Source organism: Strix uralensis, chromosome 2 (genome assembly GCF_047716275.1).
Source record: "Strix uralensis isolate ZFMK-TIS-50842 chromosome 2, bStrUra1, whole genome shotgun sequence".
Classification (NCBI taxonomy): Eukaryota; Metazoa; Chordata; class Aves; order Strigiformes; family Strigidae; genus Strix; species Strix uralensis.
This window is the reverse complement of record NC_133973.1, coordinates 2,096,590-2,115,471: the sequence shown is the minus strand read 5'-3', so window position 1 is coordinate 2,115,471 and position 18,882 is coordinate 2,096,590. Positions and strand designations below refer to the sequence as shown.

The following is an 18,882-nucleotide window of genomic DNA, read 5'->3' as shown; positions in this document are numbered from 1 at the left end:
AGACTCTCGGTGTGGGTCTGAAGACAACCGTCGCTCCCACGTTACCTCCCACAGCCATCCTCTACCACACGTTTACCGTCCATCTCCCAGAGCCCGGTGACAGACCTGACCCCCAGCAGGTCAGACGAGCGCGATATCCAAGCGCAGGGAGCTGAAGGTGCCTGCGTGGAGTGTGGGCGAGCACAGACCATCTGGCTGCATTCAAAGGCAGATTGCGAGAGGAAGCGACAAGCTGAGAGAGGGCTGAATAACTCGTCTCGTGGGGAAGAACGGGCACCGCTGAAGGGGAGCGTCTTTCACAGAGCACTGAGGCAGGGAGGAGCGGAGCTGGGGGCTGAGCTACCACACTCATGCCCCGGTGCAGCCAGAGCCACACTCAGTGCTGACAGCAGCAAGCTGTGGCAGCACAGCAGCCGCAATCCGCTTGCTCTTAGTACACTCTCTCCCCTTGGAAGTCTCTCCCACATAGCGCCTAACGAGCCCCCAGAACACCTCTGAACCAGCCCTTAGCTCCCATGTTACCAGTGGCCTTTTCCTGCCAACCTCCTCCTTACCAGGGCTGGGCCACAAATGCAGCAGGGAAAGTCTCCAGCCCCGCCTCGCCCCCCCCCCATCTGGATTCACAGCCTAAGGAGGACAGTGCCGCAGAGGATGGAAGGTGAGGAGCATCCTTTCTCAGCTAGAGAGAAGGCAGCGTTACAGCCAGCCAGAGACAGGACACGCTGCTGCTGGAAGGGGAGCAGCAGGAGCGTGGAGGAGAAGAGTGGATGACTTGACACTAGCAACAGGCTGAGCAGGAGTTGAATCTAACATCTCTCGCAGCTAAAAGGGTGCCCCAAACCACTGGCTACTCAGGGGTGCATCGTCTCCTGAACTGTGGATTCTGTCCCCAGCAGTGCCACACTTGCACATTTTGTCCTCAAAGCCCACAGCTCCCACTCAGCATCCATGAAAATAATGCTGCTTATGCAGAGCATAACTCCCCCCAAAGAACTTGAAGCACAGTCAACATTTATTTCTGAAACTGGCCTTTGTCTCCAATACTCTCAACCTTCTAGGGTTTTCTTCTATTCTTAGTAGCTTTAAAAAAGATTCTCCTGTCTCTTCGGCTGGACAGTTCCAGCAGCAAGGAGGCAAAAGAAGATCCAGGAGGAGCTGTGCTTTGACACCCCTTTGCCCCTGCCTACTGCTAATTCAGCACTAGTGCAGAGCTGAAGCCTCAGCTGGATCCAGCTGAGGGACAGGGATGACGTCGAGGGATCAGGCACATTCATACTGAACATGGTCTGAATCAAAGGGGAGGTGAGTAGCCCCTCCACCTCCCCCTTCAATCCACACCTGGCTGAAATGACTCGTACCTACTTGGCAGAAGCAAGGCTATGCCCGACGATGCTGATGAGACACTGCACAGGACACCCTCAAAATCCCTGACATGATGTTAGTGTTTTGCAAATTAAAGCTCCAGCGGACATTTCCCAGCAGGAGGGTGACACACAAGAGAGCTTGTTAGACCAAGGAAACAGCTTCAGCCTGCAGCTGTGCCAGAGCATCCCTCTCGCTCCAGCGCCTGGTTAGATGCAGATGTCAGTGCCTTAATGCTGGTCAGCAGCAGCCCACACTCTCACAGCTCAGGCACACTCCTGCCTGTCAGCTCCTTGCTTTTCTTAGCAAGAGAGGGAGGTGGCTGCACAGCCAGACTTTCCTTCTCCTGCGCAGAGGCGGGGCGGGGAGGATTTTTCACTTTGGCACAAAACAACAGCAAATGCAGAACCCTGAAGTGATTGCAAACTCCTTCTCCCCAACCCCATCCCCTGCCGACACCTGCCCCCCAGAGTTCTTACATGCTTTCCCAAAAACCTTGGCCACAGAAATATCTTCTTCTCAGTAAATCTGTACACCAGTCTCTTCAAAGTCTCCCAGGACCGGCTCAAACTGGATTTGAAACAGTGCCCTAAGTATTAAACAATTTCCTTTGCTCCCCCCAAACAAGACTGTAGATGGGGACAGTTGTTAGCCTGGGAAGGGTCCATGGACCACCCTGATCCACAGTTCCGCCTTTGCAGACCTGTTACTCGTTACGGACACCAGCCGCAGCAGCGCACCTTGGCCTGCCCCAGCACATGAGCTACCACTCCAGGCACGCTCCCGCTGTGCGGGGGCAACGTGGCAAGCAATAAGGAGGAAAAAATAAAAGCTGAGGAGAGACAGCAGTCTCATGTGCCCCCATCAGCAGCACCGGAGTTAACGAGGCTGGTGGCTGCTGCGGTGTCGGAAGTCTGACACCCTTCTGCACACACCACTCTCACCTAACTACAAACCTGGCTTGCTGCTACTGCAAGGTCCTTGTTGTCAGCGAGCGCAAAGTAATCTTCAAAGAGAAAGAGCTGAACAGCAGACAGAAGTGCCACCCAAGCAAATCAAAGCAGAGCTTTGGGAACAAAGGCACCTGTGATTCTACTCATTAAAAATCATCTTGCCTTTCAGCAGATGTCCCAAGATACCAACAGAATCAAAGGCTACATCTCTTCTCACTGTCTGCACAGAGAATATCCACATCATTTCCAAACATGGCTTAGAAGAGGGTTTAAAGAGATCGTTTCTTTTTAGGGTTCTGGATGTATCATGTGGGCAGGTGTAGGAGGGAAAGCAAGACACTGGACAAAAAGCTAGGAACCTGATCAGCTACTGATAATGGACTGCTCGTGGGAAGCAAGATCCCGGTTCCAATCCGCACTGCAGGGGAATATCCCTAGTTTCCAGGGTGGTGAGGACTGCCAGCAGGTCTCTGTTTCATCCCAACACCAACAAACCCAAAGGTCAACTTTTGCAGGTCTGGAAGAACACTTGTTTCCCAGCTTCTCCTTCGCCTGTTGCTCCCTTGTTCCCAAGTCCAGCTCCATGAATAGCCATGAGATGATGGCAGCTTTTGGTCATTTGACCTGGCTGAGTGCGCTGGCATAAAATCAACAGGCCACTCCACAGATCATTTCTAATAATTTATTTCAATTCATAATTGCATCCATTTGGAAACACCGAATATGATGCGAAATGGACACAAAACCACACACACCAGTCCTTTCAGCAAAGCTCACAAATATGTTTCACAAAGTTTCTTCCTAAAGCTTAGGGTGAAAAAAAAAAACCAAACAAAAACACCCCATTCTCCAAGGCAGACAGTTCTTCCAGAGCCCATCATTCTTCACATTATCATTAGAGGAGTGCCACAGGGACAAGATCTTGGGAGGCTGAATTCCCACATTTCAGAAAGAACCTCACCTGTCCGCAGAAAGATTTTTGCTGTACAAACATCCTGATAGTGGAACAGAATCCTAGGAAACTGTAGAGTTCTTCACTGAAAGCAATACAGGAAAACACATCCATAATCACACACACTTCCTGCTCTAATGAGGCAACACACATTCATATAGAAGGAAGAAAACAAGCACATTATTAAGACATTAGGCAGTGAGGCTGTATCCATTTTATCTTCAGAATAAATTTTACAGCAAATGGTTTCATTAAGACACTTGAAAGCAACTTACTTTGAAGAAAAAAAAGCACCATCATAGCATGAAGGCTGAAATGTGATTAGGAGTCACAAGCAGTGCCAACTCAGGCTCACCAGTGACTTTTGTCATTCGAGGACAAGTTAAACAGAGGAACAGTTGATGTGGGGACCTGTGACTTGCCTACGACAAAGCACGATGTAAGAAGACACAGTTAAAGAGCGCCAAGCCACCATTTACAGGGTGTATCTAATGGTGCACAGTTGTCAGTACAGTCACCAAACAGCAGGGTGCTGGCGTTTGGACACGGCGGGTTTAACAGTACAACAGCAGCAACATCAGAACCTGGCCCCTTAAGAGTTGCTCCAGGCTGCAGAAGTCCACACTATTTGTGAAACAACAAATGCCTCTTAAAAGGTCAAGGTTAAAGCAGGATAAACTGATTTCCATGTCTGGGTGGAGAAACATCAAGGCTAGCTATTACCAAAATCCTTCCCTGCTTCTGACCAGCTCTGGGTCCTCTCTTCTGACACAGGGAAAACTGTTCAAGGGCCAGCAGGGTGCTGTTTTCTGCACACAGTTTTACAGGCAAGACACTGGTCCTCGCCTCAAGGCCACGCACACGACCCACAGGTCACCCGTCAAACGCAGCCTGCTCCCACACCTGGGCAGTGTGGATCTAAGCAGCGACTAACACAGTGAGCCTGAGGACTGACTCTTTACGCCCAGATTTTCACATTTTTCTACTAGCGTGGCCAGTAACAAGCTCAGCAAGAGAACACTCAGAAAAGAAATCCTCCTTTAGCGCACAAGAGATCACAACAGTCTGCCCTTGCTGTGAGCTCAAAAGGAGCGTTACCCTTCAAAGGCTTCTTGCTAATTCTCAGGGATAGTGAAAGGAGAGCTCCAAAGTATGGAGCATCCGAATTTCCCAACGCTTCCGCCCTTTTAGATCTCCTGTTACTTCATGCTTCCCATCTCCCAAGGCATTCACAAGGTAAATCCTCTCAGGAAACAGCCAGGATGGTAAACAAAAACATGTCCTTAAAGAAAGTCACCACTGCTGTGCAGATTACAGCCACGTGAACTTCCTGTTCACTGGGGAATCAGCACTGCGTTCTCCTCCTAAAACAACCCCTCCTTGCAACCTCAATGTCCTGAATGGTTCCAGTTCCCTCTGGAGTGAGTGCAAAAATAAAATTTACTTCAGCGCTTTACCCTCACTATATTGGGGTGGGCTTGTCCAAGGTATGGAACAGTTACATTAGTCCAAGGTCTGCACCCCAAAGCCCACGCTGCCTGGGAGAACACCACTGAGTCTTGGTGTAAGCAGTTCACATGAAATCTCCGGTGCCGGGGCTCACCAAGAGACAAGGGACAAGGTTACACAGACAGGCAGGCTGCAAAGTAGTAACCAAGCTCTGCCTGTGGGAGAAAGTGAGCACGACAGGGCCAGGCACTGCCAGGGAAATGATCGGTGATCTATTCTGCTCTGCTTTCTCCCAGCCAGGAGTAGCAGGACTCTGAGAAACCGCTTCTCTCAAACCTGTAAACACTCCCAGAGCTTGCTCAGCTCACGGGCGTGTGATTGATTTCTACACGTGTAACTCACAGGACAAAAGAGGTTGGCTACCTCCGCTGCAGGGGTTCGTTTAGCCCAGGAGGTCATTCTGCCTTCATCTTCCCAAGCCCCAGCAGGATGAGATCTGAGATCACAAACCTGCTAGCCCACAGCATCCTTGTCTCAAGGGTTGCCAGGCTCCAGTTCATCTCAGCAGCCACCAAAAAATGTACCATGAAGACATTTACAGACCACTCAACGCAGAGGCGAGGTCTCTGTGTGAATTTAAACTCCTAGGGTCAGGCTCCAAGCTCCAGTCAGAAGGTCACAGAGGAACAGTTGGCACAGTCCAGCTGAGTGCCTTTTTTTCACATTAGGGCCAGGGAAGTGGTCAGAAACCTCTTAGAGTGTTTGGTTAGAGGCAGAAAGAGAGAGCGGTGTCCCCTTTACCTCCTTATAAAGGATTGCACCCTGAAAAGGGGTAAGAGGAAATAAGGAACACTCAGTAACTCTTCCTGCACGGCCCCGTTCCAAGTGCAGCTGCTCCTCAATTATCTGCTGGTTATAGAAAGTGCCGCTTGAGGAAACAGTACAAAGGGGGACATGGTCTTGGCCTTAAACTGGGACACGTAATCAGGAATGCACACAAAGACAGCAGGGATCTCGGGGGACATTCCTCTAACTCTGCCACCTTTTGGCACCACACACCATCCATCCGTTCGTCAGAGGTAACGCACAGTGAATTTGCATCACTCAGCCAAAGTCCCCCAGCCGCCTGCCACGCAAGCAGAGTCGGGGGTAGGTATGGTCTGTGCCCGCCGCACACGTATTTAAAAACATCAGTGGCTACGACAAGGCTCTTCCCCCTCCTCCTGCATCTTGGGCCCAACCTGTAACTCATGTGCCATGGTCCCAGCTTTTCCAGCCAGACCTTTCATATTATCGCAGGGCCAAACACATACACAAAGGGTTTAAAACAAAAAGCAACAAGAAATACCCCATCCACCAAACCCAGAAATCATCACCACCACCAAAACCTCGTGATTTCAGCTGAAGGTCAAGTCCAGGCAAAAACACAGTTGCAGGCTGATGAGGAACAAGTGGCATTCTTGCAGAGAACATTTACCACGTTCATTCGCCTGCCAGTGCAGGTCTTCGATCCCAAAACCAGACAGCTCCAACACATCCCCTCCCTACGTACACAGAGACTAAACTGTTCTTTGGCTTCCTGGCTTGAGAAAACAGATCTACAGTCAGGCAGCTCCACAGTGACTAGGTTGAGAGGAGACAGAATCACTGTTATTAGCAACACAACCTACCAAGATGCTACCTACCAAAAATGCTGTTAGAATTGTCTACGCTCCCACAGACTGCTTTCTCCTACGGAGGGAGGGAGGAAGGTAGTTCCCATAAATCTACAGTAACATGACAGCACTCCTGTTTTCCCCTCAGAGTTCACTGCTACATGTTGCTTCAAAGCCTTTCCTCCTTGCTTGGTGTATTTACCTGCTGTCTCACGTCCCAACCCATAATCGTAGCAGAAAGACTTTGAGCAACATGAGCGAAGCCTTCAAACCAGCACAGTCCCAGCTTGCAGGAAGAACGATGAGATCGAAGAGGACAGTGTCTTCTCAGACAGATGGGGATGGAATAACAACTGTAGGGGTCAAGAGGGCAAAGGGATCTTAAAAGCCCTACAGGAATGTTGCTCACAAAGGCACTTAATACAAGCATGTATACAGCTGGGTGGAATAGAATAGAGAAAAAAAATAAACAAATGCACCAGAGAGGAGGGAGCTGCTCAGTGACTGCCTAGACTCTCTCTTTTAGCCAAAGAGCCTGGCTCCTGCGGCGGTCCATCTGTTATCTGCACAAAAAGTTCACCCTCCTGACATCTCCGTAATGTCACACGTAGGTATGAGCCAGGGATTCCTTCACCTTTTCCGGAACCCACGCACGCTCTGAAGTCCAGTAGTGGGTTCCTCTTGATGCCAGGGTTCACACCTAATGAAAACTCAAGTTCTCAAAACCTTGTGCTCTTCTTCCTGCTGAGCTGAGCTGCACAAAGTTTCCCCACAGCGGAAAAAGGCAGCAGGCTCCTCCTTCTCCAGGTTTGTACATATGGCTTACTGCTTCCTGCATCCTATTGCCGGCTGACAGCACGCGAAGAACCATTCTGCCCAGAAAAGCCTCTGATGTTGTCGGTGACGGGATAGGCAGCCCCGTACACCGACTGCGAAGGAAGGGTGTGGGAGGAGGGAGTCTGAGGGGAAGGGGTTGTCCCCCTCCTAAAGAAAGTCAGTCAACGTCATCTGCAGAAAGAGGGGTGTCACACGATGTCTTCAGCAGAGCGCTGTGGAGGAGAAGACCCCAGGCTCAAGAAATGGCCCCAGTTGCATAGGAAACCCCTGTTATACTGGCCAGTGTCTATCACTAACCCACCCAGGAGCCTGCGCCCAGTGTTGTCCCGCAGAGCCAGCCGAGCTTCCCTCTCGGTCACGTTGTAGCTGATGTTCAACAGCTGGATAAGGAGGATGTATCCCATGCCAGCTGTTACAATGGCACAGTACCACACACAGGTGAACGACAGAGCAGAGCTGGCAGCAGGGAAAAAGATGGGAAGGAAGCCATTTAGTTTTGGAGCAGCTGCTTTTGAGTGACTTTCCCTGGTAATCACTATCCTTTCAAATCCCTGTCTACATCTGCCACAGTGATCTCACTTTGCTGCTTTCACCAGATAATCCTTAAAGGCTTTCTCAAAATGAAAGCTTCAGGCCTGACTCAACGAGAGCTTTTAGCGCTACCCGAGCTTCTCTTGCACATTGCTGTCGCGCTCCGTAGCTCTTTACTCTTACTGTTGTAAAGGTACTCGGTCCTTATTTAAGGACACAACGATGCTCACACTCGATAGATCACGAAATGGAGCACAGAAGAAGGCGGAGTCACTTGTGCTAGCGTACTCTGCCCGTCAGCGGTAGTGCCAGTCTCTGAACTCATGTCCAAACACTTCTCACCTCCCTCCCCGCCAGACAAGGCGTATTAACAGCCTATTCTAAACAGAAAACTCAGAGGGACAGTCACTAGATAAACAGTGAGGGATGAGAGGGAGAGACAGCACACAGATTCCAGACTGTCAGACTGTTACCTGCATCTGGGGGCAAAGATATTTAAGGGTGTATCTCTACAGGGCACAGTAAAGCCTTCAAATCCCAGCTCTTCCAACAACTTTTTCCAAATAAATGGTGAGCTCTCTCCGAGTCTCAGGCTCCCCACCTTGGCAAAAGCAGTGACGCATCCCTGCTTTCCAGAGCTTATTAGGGAGCACTTTTCAGTCAGGTTTGATGGCCAACAGCGCTGGCCTAGAGCACAGAACGAGGAAGAGGAGCTAAGCTGCCTGACCGAGCCCGTTCCCACCCCAGCTCTCTCCCAGACAGACGTCTCACCTGTAGTCAGAGTAGGCCCCGGGGCAGTAGAACAGTGCCACAAATGGAGTTCGGCCCCTACAGACGGTGTGTAGGGTCAGCGTAATCCCATACACAGAGGTGAGCATGAAGAAGGAGAGTGCAAGGATGAACGCTTGGTGGTTCTGCTCCCCTACGCAGCTGTTAATCCTCCAAAAGGAAAAAAGAGATTATTTTGCTTAAAAAGATAAGAAACCAGCTTCTCTTTCCTCCTCCCTCCCCCACCTGTCAGAGAACCTAATTTCCAAGTTGCTTCTATACAACACAGGCTAAGAGCTTTGAAACAGTTCAGAGAAGCTTTTTATAGAAAAGTTACAGGCACAAGTCAATAGACCAGTAGGGTATCGGTGGTGGACTGTTTGCCTCAAACTTTTGGCAAGTGTCGTATCCTTTGCTGAGACACGTCTATAACCTACTGCTCCTTGGTTCCATTCACACAGGCAGGTATGGGTTCCCTTCCCCAGGAGAGCACTAACGCGAGTTAACTGCAGGAGTGGTAGCGCTCCACAGACCACGTCTTAAGAAAAATTAAAAAAAAAACCCCAACCCAGATGAAAACCAGTAGAGAACCAAAGGCAGTTCTGAAGGATGCTATAGAAGTTACCAGCTATCAGGTCAACCCGCTTAAATAAAGTTTAAATTATTCTTTAAAATGGTAAATTTGTATTTGCCATTTTAAAGAACGTTACCAGGTCTTGCACATAACGAAAGCAACCCCATTTGAGAGGGACTGTAAAAAAAGGAGCTAACTTTAAGAGGGGAGAGGGGAGCCAGAGTGAGAACACACATGTAGCCTCCGCAGTACGAGACCTACCAGACACAGTGATGGTCCAGTCTCCTTACACACCTGCCACAAAGCCGGCAGTGCCCTGCTCGGGCCGGTCTGACCAGCTGGCATTTCGTGCACCAGTCCTTTTTCACACCTTCTGGCTCCTCCGCTGACACCCTGGAATAGCCTTTGGTCTCCCCATTCACAGCCCGGCCGCCGGCGGCTCCTGATGGGGTGATGCCGTGGAGCCCGTTGGAGCTCCCTCTAACACCCTTGTTGGGCAAACCCCGTTGAGATGACTTCTCGTCGCTTGCTGGGATGGGAAGGTAGCCGGGGTCTTTCTTGGCTCGAGACAGGGCTGCCAGCATCAGAACTAACCCGCCCGTGAGAGCGACCACCTGGGAATGCCCCACGTGTCCTCGGGGAACCACCTCCTGGAGAAACACATAGTACATGTAGCCCAAGGAGAAGAGCCCCAGGCTCAAGAAGAAGAGAGTCCGCTCCTTCCTCCTGTGGGTGAGGTAGTAATACCACAGCACGACCACGGGCAGAGAGGTCAAGATGACGAGCCCCAGCAGGAAGTGCAGAGCCGCGACGTGGAGAAAGACCGGCAGCAGAACGAGGGGCGGCACGAGGCTGACCTTGATCTTCACGGCCCCCGCGAACCAAGGGACCCGCACCCGGTCCGCGACGGTGTCGGCGATTCTTTCCAGAGCTCCCGGCGGCAGGGATTTGCACGTCAGCCACCTGTTAGGGCGGGAAGCGGAGCCGCCGGCTCGCAGGCGGGCACCCACCCGGGGCCCTTCCCCTGCCCCCGTCCCGCTCCCGCAGCCTCGCCCGCCTCTCTCCCGGCAAGTTTCCCCGCGAAGAAGCGGCGCTCAGCTCCCCTCCCCTCAGGGCGGCAGCCCGGCGACCGGCTGCCCGCGGGGGATCCCCAGAGCCCCTCTGCGGAGCCGCCTCTGGGAAGGGGGTCCCGGCGCCGTCCCGGCGCCGTTACCTCTCGCAGCCCTCGTCCAGGTCCTCGCAGTCGCAGCAACACGCCGCCAGGTGGTTCCTCTCGCCCCTCCGGTCCACGTACTCGCAGCAGCAGAGCGGCTCCTCCATCGCCGCGCTCCCTCAGACGCCGCCGCCGGGCCGGGGCCGGGGACGCGGCTGGCGCCGCCGCTGCAGCCGCCCCGCCCCTCCCTCAGCCGCAGGTGCCTCGCGCCCGCCACCGCCTCCTCCACAGAGGCCCCGCCCCCTTCGGCGGAGCCCGGCCGCCATTGGCCGCCCGCGCCCCCGGCGTCGCCCCGGCGCGGAGGTGTGAGGGGAGGGGGGGGGACCCCTCCCGCCGGCCCCGGCCCATCCACCTGACGGGCGAACGGCCCAATGACGGCCCGGGAGGGGCGGGGCTGCCCGTGACGCCGTGGCACCTGGCTTAAAGGGGCAGCGCAACAGGTGGCGGGGGGCACCGCGGGGTGCCGCCGCCGGGGAGCGGCCCCGGCCCAGCCCCGCCTTCCCCCCCTGCAGACAGGGGACTCCCCACTGATCATCTTTGCTGCTCCCCGGGCTTGGACTGGCACAGCTGGGAGAGTTTCCCACCGCCCATGTTTTAGTCAACCCCACGGAGGGTCTCGCCCCAGCCCCCCCCCCCCCCCGCATTTTGGGACTCGAGCACCCACACACGCACCCCAAACCCCCCCCGGGGCTGCAGACTGAGGAGCTCAGCTGTTTGCTTGGACAGACCGAGCACCCCACCATCCACGATCTGCACCCGTAGGGACACTGCCATTCCCCTTACTTTTAAATTTCTATTTTCATCTTCCTTCTCTCCACCTGCTTCGAAAAAAAAAAAAAAAAAAAAGCTTGAAGCCAGAAGAAAAGGTGTTTCATCATCAGTGGGCACACCGTGCTAAAGAACTGAAGAGCAGCCCTTGATGGAGGGAAAATACCGAGGGCTGAAATTTCTCAGGGAGAGCTAAAAACATATGGCAGAAGGCAGACTGCCAAAGCTCACAGTATGCAAGAGATTTAGCAAAGAGGTATCGAGCATCTTCCTGTTTAGTTAATTAATCTTAAAAATATTCATCCTTAAAGATGGTGAGTTGTTTTACAAGGTCTCCATGACTAAAAAAAGCATATAAAGATCCTGTGGCTGTGAAACCACTACCTGTTCTTTTCTCCAAAACACTCTCCACAGACAGTCATTTTTTAAGTTGACATAAAAAGCTGCCATTTCATTAAAAGACAAGCCCAGCTCTCTGCTGCGGGTGTTCCCCCCTCCTCCGAAGTCTGCAGATCCGTTCACCACAGTACAACTGTCCTCACTCACTCACCATGGGATTCGAGAGCTCTGCACTGTTTGCAAGTGAGACTCCCCAGGACACAGGGCTGGCAGGAGAGAAAGATGGCCAGGCTACAGGAATGCAGAACCCAACTTACTCCTTCCAGAAACCTTTATTCCGTGCAGCTTTTGAGCCAAATAGCAACGAGTCCAAAGGTGACAGTTACAATCCCTACCCCACAAGTCCTCACACACGTATCTGTTCTTCCGACGTCTTGAACAGAAAGCTGATGTGGGTATTAACTCTCAGTCTTGCTGCTCTGTGTCCTGTTCAAGTGGTCAAAGCTTCTTTGGAGCATGGAAAGGGAGATCTTTAGCTGTGAAGATACAACCATCACACCCCATCAATTACTTAAGTTAGTCCTCCGCATGGTTGAGCGATATCAGGGAAATAATGTCTCCCTCCTCCTTCTCTTTTCAAGATTTCATGCAATTTCCTCCTCTCTGTTTCTATAAACAGTTGCCTTACTGTGCTGTCCTAACAGCTGTACAGTTTATAATTACTAACAGTCCAGTATGATAAAGTCTTAACACCTCGCCAGACGTTAGCGTGGAAGAGAAGCCATCCCACTCATTTTTACTCACAGTTAACGCTCGTAGCAAATACTCCAAGGAACATGGCAGCAAAGCATGAATTTTCTTTTAATACCTGGCCCTCCCAACGCATTTGGGTGCACAAAACGCATTTAGGTTATTAACAACCCTCAGAAAACACAAGGTAATAGGCACTAAGGTGTGTCACAACTTCCAGACAAAAGTGTTATTTGGGATGAAAAAGGTAGTTGAATCCTCAACTTTTCCTTAAAAAAAAAAAGGGGTTTTTTTTTGTGTTTTGGGGTGGGTTTTTGTGGGTTTTTTTGGTTTTTTTTTTTACATTCTGTGTTCCAAAAGCAGTTTAGCACTTCAGAATTAGGAACTGTTTGGGTAGTAAGCAGAGAAAATGAAAATGGCACGGAAAACAGAAAATTAATTTCTACAGTGAAATTTCCAGCACTCGGCAGCTTTTTCGAGTTGTGATCAAAATGGTTGATAGATTTATAGCAATTTTGTGTGCAGAGACACCTCTGAACAGGGAATATAAAAAAAATGGCTTCTTCTACCCTCCTTTAGTGCGTGGGAGAACACAGAGCAAACTGGTGATGGATAGAGGTACATGTGAACTCCCCCACAGCTTTCCTAATCTAATAATTTCTTCTGTCACATTTTAAGATTTAATAGAAGAACTTAAAATCAGAACATTCATAGGTTATAAGTAAAAAACAAAATATGAATTTACTGTCCTTCACTTACTGAGTTGAAATTTCAGCCTAGGGCTTTACCAGTCCTGGACTTCAGGATCAGAGACACACAACAGCATTCAACAACTTCATTTTTTACACAGTGTTTGTAGTACGTAAGAGCCTGGAAGTGTAAATTCCTGAGGAGGAGGATTAGCACCATAGCTATGGAGCCTCTCAGAAACATACGGTCTGTAGATTTTATTTCTTTTTCACTGGAGATTAGGTGGCCCACTGATACCAAGGCTAAGCTCTCGCCAATATCTAGAAGGGTAGTGAGGAGCAAAAGCCAGGATAAACCTGAATGAAAAACCCCCATAATGAGGTGGGTAAATACTTAATATTATGCTTTGAGTCTTCTTAGAAATGAGGATCTGTTTCGAATTACTCCAGTCTTTGCTTTGTCATGATTCAGATTTGCATCAACATATCTCATCAATACAGGTACTTGACAGGTTTAACCACAGTTGACATGAATCTTAGTCCAAAAAACCCAACCCCAATCCAAAACGTGAGAAACATGAGCATTGCCTGCGTACCAAATTCAAGATCAAGAGATCAAAGAGTTATGAAAATTTCTGTTAGCACCAGAAGACATCAGACAGAAACTATGATGGCATACGAGAGAAAACTGGAGTTGTTGAGAAACAAGAATATCACCAGGAAGACTGGCAGACCTACCTGCTCAAGCATTTCAATTGAGTCTCTCAGAACTCCCTTCACGTGTTTAACCTGTTCCTTATCATATTGAGGGATCTCCTCTTTTGATACCATTTCTGGGGATAGGCTGAAAGAGATTGTGATTCCATCAGAAACACAAAACGAGCACCTCCGTGCCTTTCTAAAAGCAACTGCTCTTTGCCACCATTGCTCTGCCATTGCTAAGAGAATCCTTTCCCAAAAGCCACGTAAAAAGCCGCCTGCATTTGAATTTCAATCCCTGTTGGCTTGAAAGATACTGCCTCAGACCTTTGTAGACAACGGCCACCAAGAACAAATGCGCTCGCATTATGTCTACAATGTCAGTTCTCACATTTTAGAGGGGAAGATCTTTCTTATGAAGAAAGTTACCGCACCACTTCCATACCCAAGATCAGGTTACGGGTTTTAACTTGTTGCTGACACTGTATTCAAGAGAGGAAGCAACATCTGAGCCTCTCCCATGTGTCTGAATACAAAAGGTACCTAACACGGAAGTTTGAGGGGGAGAGGAGATTTAGCAGGAGACTCACAGAAAGAGGCTAAAAAGCTAAATGAATCTTTAACATTACATTTGAGATCATGCTGGTTCACACAGGATGAAGCGAACACTTTGGTTCTGTGATCAGCACTATGATATTCACAGAAGATGAGTCACAGCAGGGTGATAAATGCAAGCTAAGGTTAACACTCCCCCAAAAAACAGCTTGTCAAAGGAGAAATTTATTACTACAAGATGCAGTCAGACATGTCACTGGATACCAACATAGACCACAGAAGAGCAGCAAACCCCAGCAGCTTTTGAAAACTTAGCACCGAGTTTCAGTGTTCAAAATTTATTTCTTTAGATCAGATTCACATAAGCTGAGGAAGAAAGAAATGAAAGATTGTAAATTCAACTTACTTCAAAGAGCTTTCTTCCTGAAGCTGGACATGATAGAGGGACTGAGCTGCATGCTCTATCTTTGACAGTTTGAGAAACAGTGTTATATTCAGTAAGACCAAGAGCAGCAAACTGTAGAGAGAAGAAACAAAAACCAAGTCCCATAACAATTTCAATTGCAATGCTTCAGAGGCACGATCTGGGCCAAAAGCAGCTAAGAGAATCCTTGTAGGAGAAAAAAGGTGCAGGACAGCGCTATGCTGAAAATAAAGATCTATCCAAACAATTCTTGGCAGTTAGCATTAAGCTGTGTAAGAGCAACCAATAGGAATGACAACAGTGTCTCCTCTCGGAACCTTTAAAACTAGGAATAAGTACATTCTAGACTTTTTTTTAATAGGATCAGACCTAAGTAAACCTGCAAGGCAGACTAGTTTAGCAAGTCAACATTTTCATTCTGTGAGTCGCTTCTTAAGTCAATCCATTCCCCTCCTATACCTGAGTGCTCCATTCAACTTGTGTCAGAACCTTATCATGCTACATGCAATGTTAACATGCAAGTGAGGTACAAATACAAATAAAGACCAAGATGAGCTTGAGTCAAGACACATTTTAATGCAAGTGAGTACTTACAAGACACTCATTGCTACAATGATGGTGGTGGTCCTACTTACAGCATCTCTTTTCCTTCCTATAGGGCATGGAAGAGAAGGAGGTTAAAAAGTACTGAAGAACATTCCTAAATGATGCTTGCAGATATACGTCAGTGCCCAGCATTTCACACAGAATAGCTCGACAGCTTCTAATGGAAAAAAATAACAGATCATGTGGGTGCACAGAATCATCTCCAACATTCACCAAGGCTTTTCTGTAGTCATCTCCGACAAGCCAGCTGGACAGTCAGGCTCTTCCACCAGGAGCACGATTCCCCCTACCCAAGGATGCTGAGGAGAACGCAGCGCTGGGCTATGTTCACGTGAAACCCAGATAACTTGAGAAGGCTACAGTCCATTCGTTACTAACACTCATTAGGCACATACGCTGCTAGTCACCATGAGCAGAGACGGGCTGCACAGTGGCTCTCTGCTTTTTCTCCTGCCCACGTTAGTCTTTCTGACAACCAGTGTCAAATCAAGTTCTCCTGTAACTTGTCCCATCCTTACTGGCTCGATTCATATATTGGCCTGAAGACAGCCTTTCGAAAGAGCATCTGCTAGTTGTCAGGCAACAGGGATCAGACACAAGTGAGGGAGAGGAAGTGTGCATGTCCTCTCCAAACTGAGCAGCAATCACCCATGACTGTGGGCAGGCTGGTCTTTAAATACAATTACCTGTTCTCCTAAAACAATTCCTTACATTCGCATTTCCTGCTCTGGACAAAGGGCATACACGAAAGCTGTAGTGTATACTGAGACAGACACACTCACTTGAAAAGGTGGAGCAGCAGTAGCAAAGGTAAGTAATCAGGAAGTAATCTCAGTTTGGTAAAGAGTCCATTACACATGCTGTTGATCCAAACATTCTCTCAGTGCTGTACTCAGTGTTGTCTCCCCCTTTAGGAAAGGGCACTTGTTCTTATTTCTGTGTTTACAATTCAACTGGTGTCATGAAATCCACCACTCTCTGGCACACATTAGTGCACAGATGTTCCTCCCCTCTGCAGGTGTAGCTGATATTGTATATGCTAGTGGCCTGGGGGCAGTGAAACTGCAAGAAATGCTTCAGAATGCAGAAATTACAGAAGCAGGTGGGAAATAGACTCCTTAACATAAAAAGAAAAAAAAAAAAAAGAGATGACAGGGCCAAGAGGTGAGTGAGAGGGGAGTGACAAAGTTTAATCAACTCATGACTTGGGTGTGCAGTTATTTGAAGAAGTAAAGCAATTTTTCAGCAACTTTAGAGAAGTCAGGTTAAATTTCTTTCTGATCCCATCTCATTTGCAATCCTATGCAGGTACAGTGCAGCATTTTAGGTTTTGGTTGGTTTTTGTTTGTTTTAACAACAGAAGGCAAGATTAAGTTTGATTTCATGAGATACTCATCATAAAAGTGACTATGCATGCCCCAAATCTTCTGTTTTATGCAAGCTTGAACAAACTAAAGCATTTGCTATCAAACCAATTAGATAAAGACAGTGAGAGTAACATACACGCAAGCGTTACTCTTGTACTAGTTTAAGTGTTGAGCTTTCTTGACCACACCTTTTGGAAAACACGTGATATAAAAACTCCTACCTATTATGCTGCCCTGGGACTCTATTCCCATGTCACCAGAGGAGTGTTGGGAAGAGCGTTTGGGAAGTGATTCTGTCAGACTCCGGTGTAAAGTGCGTCGTCTTCGTCTCAGGGCAACTAATTTTCCAGAGTCTTCTATAGACTGATTAATTGCATATTCCTCCATTAGGAGATCTGATTCTGCAGTGGGAAAAATAAGGTTACTGAACTTTCAAAAGGAAAGCTGAAAAGCCTGGCACTGAAGACTTAAATTGTGAAGTGTGGAGGGTGGCAGCGAGAGGAGTAAATGAACTTAAAGCAGGTAATTGACATTACCTACACCTTGACCTGTACTACCTGTCCTGTTTGCTAGAGGGCACTTAGTACACTTTTCAGATATGGTGTACACTCAGCCTACGCAGGATTGTTTAATGATAGTTAGACAGCAGTTGGAAGAGCACTTCAAGACACTGTTAGACTGAGACTAGGAATTGTGTTAGACTGTGAGCCTGCAGCCGTGGCTGCCCAGGCTGTTAACAGACATAGCCAAGGAGCCTGCCAAGTGCCACTGCTCCTCATACCCACAAGTCAAGGAAATACTTGAGAGGGGCACATGCAGTTGAGAGTAACAGTTTTCCTGCTGCTCCTCCTGTTTCCTTCAGAAAGCAATTATGACATAAGAGCTCCATTAGCACTAAGCTACGGGGCTTCTTCTACACCCTGGAATTAGCAGATATAGTGATGACAGGAACTTCTGACTCTGAGATTTCCTTTGGCATTTCCTTCTTCTCAAACAATTCTTTAAGAAGTCAAGTTTGACGGACATGAAAACATACATAGGAAAGGTAGCCACCTTACTCCGGGACAAGGAAGAAAATGCCTCACCAAGTTGTTTGAAGTTTTCCTGTATTCCTCCCCAGGTATTCTTCTCAATTACAGACTTGACAAGGCCCCAAGGCTGTTTCTTGTACTTCACTTCTGCAGAAACCCTAATAAAGAGAACGCAATAGTGAAAGAGCGCTCTTCTAGGTAGCACAGTGATAGCAGAAATCTCTAGGCCTCTATCTTATGTCCATAATCTGAAATATCAACTGGAACTGCCCTGGATTTCCACCTGGGCATCACATACACTGAAGCAAGGCAAGAGACAGACAGTAACAAATGCAACATATCTAGCTAAAGCCTCAGGAGATCTGAATGTTCAAGTTATGGGAAACATTTTGAAGTGTTTTCCTGCAGACTCAGGCTAGCAGAGAATTCCTCTCTACTGAAGCGTTCTCATTTTAACATACAGTTAAAATAGGCTTCAGGCTTTCAGATCCTAAAGTCCTGCTTTTTCCTCCGTATGTGTACACATGATGTATTATATCACATGGGGACTGCAATAGCAGCAGGTGACAGTCATTATCACCACTCACGCACCAAGTGCTCAGATCCTACCCTGAGTAGACAGAAATTAAAATATCTTTCTGTGAGCATGACAGAGGGGAAGTGACATTCCTGCCTTGCATTCCCCAGGTCAAGCTAATCAATAATGCCTCCAGAATCGAAATGAATTGGAGCAAAATCCTTCAGAGCGGTGCTTCTAACAACTGAATGAGTTCCAAAACTCTTCATAAAGGACAAAAGGATAAGCCTGTGGTTTTGATTTAAGTCAAGATCACTGACTGTCCCAGAACATATGTTTTCAAATAATCATCCAAATCAATGCAAGCCTGTGTTTCTAGTCTAACAAAACAGCATCTTTCAGAGTTTTTGAGCCATTTTAATGCAGTATAATAAAGCCAGCTGTAACACCACCATGCACCTTCTGTTCTGTACATGCATGCTCTGCGCACCATAATGAAACCTAGGTTTTTGCTCTTACCCTAGGGTTGCCATGTGTCTCATAAAACAAATATAGCCCTTGAAGAGGAAGAATGACTCACTCAAAAAATCATCCAGAACAGTTGTGCAAGAACCTTTCTTCCCTTCTCCTCCCAGTAGAGAGGGAGCCTTCAGCACTTTTATAGCCTGAGATAAGGTAGAATAAAATCCAGGCTTGCTTACCTTTCCTGGGTACTGATGAAGTTTGAGATAAAAGATCTTCTAAAGACAGCACAAAAACTACCAAGGGTTACATAGTCAGAAAGTCACACAAATGCACTGAACATGGAACTTGATCACTGCAGACATTTGCAACAAATAGGAG

The 18,882-nt window shown here is 48.3% G+C and overlaps 2 protein-coding genes across 5 annotated transcripts in view; both read right to left on the bottom strand.

Annotated features, from left to right (window-relative positions):
- Positions 1-2,983: 2,983 nt before the first annotated feature.
- On the bottom strand, positions 2,984-10,466 carry ZDHHC23 (zDHHC palmitoyltransferase 23). Of its 4 annotated transcripts, XM_074852787.1 has the most exons (5): positions 10,295-10,466; positions 9,939-10,044; positions 9,343-9,731; positions 8,511-8,678; positions 2,984-7,664 (listed from the first exon to the last, which is right to left on the bottom strand). In XM_074852787.1, the coding sequence occupies exons 1-5, from the start codon at positions 10,399-10,401 to the stop codon at positions 7,397-7,399; spliced, it is 1,038 nt and encodes a 345-aa protein (XP_074708888.1). In that variant the 5' UTR covers positions 10,402-10,466; the 3' UTR covers positions 2,984-7,396. The 4 variants fall into 4 exon arrangements, with proteins under 4 accessions (XP_074708888.1, XP_074708873.1, XP_074708895.1 ...); XM_074852772.1 differs by having other exon boundaries at positions 9,343-10,044; XM_074852794.1 differs by having other exon boundaries at positions 2,984-7,420; positions 9,343-10,044.
- Positions 10,467-11,714: 1,248 nt separating this feature from the next.
- GRAMD1C (GRAM domain containing 1C) overlaps positions 11,715-18,882 on the bottom strand; it is a 54,177-nt gene continuing 47,009 nt past the window's right edge. Inside the window, 6 exon segments of the mRNA XM_074852764.1 lie at positions 11,715-11,937; positions 13,579-13,684; positions 14,501-14,611; positions 15,113-15,170; positions 16,713-16,892; positions 17,577-17,680. Coding sequence (XP_074708865.1) covers positions 11,860-11,937; positions 13,579-13,684; positions 14,501-14,611; positions 15,113-15,170; positions 16,713-16,892; positions 17,577-17,680 — 637 coding nt within the window. The 3' untranslated portion in view covers positions 11,715-11,859.

Bases quoted from the DNA above. Each gene is read 5' to 3' on its own strand.
- ZDHHC23 (XM_074852772.1), bottom strand. From the start codon at position 10,401: ATGGAGGAGCCGCTCTGCTGCTGCGAGTACGTGGACCGGAGGGGCGAG. The intron at 10,045-10,294 runs GTAACGGCGCCG...CCGCCCTAACAG, and splicing joins CTGGACGAGGGCTGCGAGAG to GTGGCTGACGTGCAAATCCC. The intron at 7,665-8,510 runs GTGAGACGTCTG...CCCTGCTGCCAG, and splicing joins GGGGCCTACTCTGACTACAG to CTCTGCTCTGTCGTTCACCT.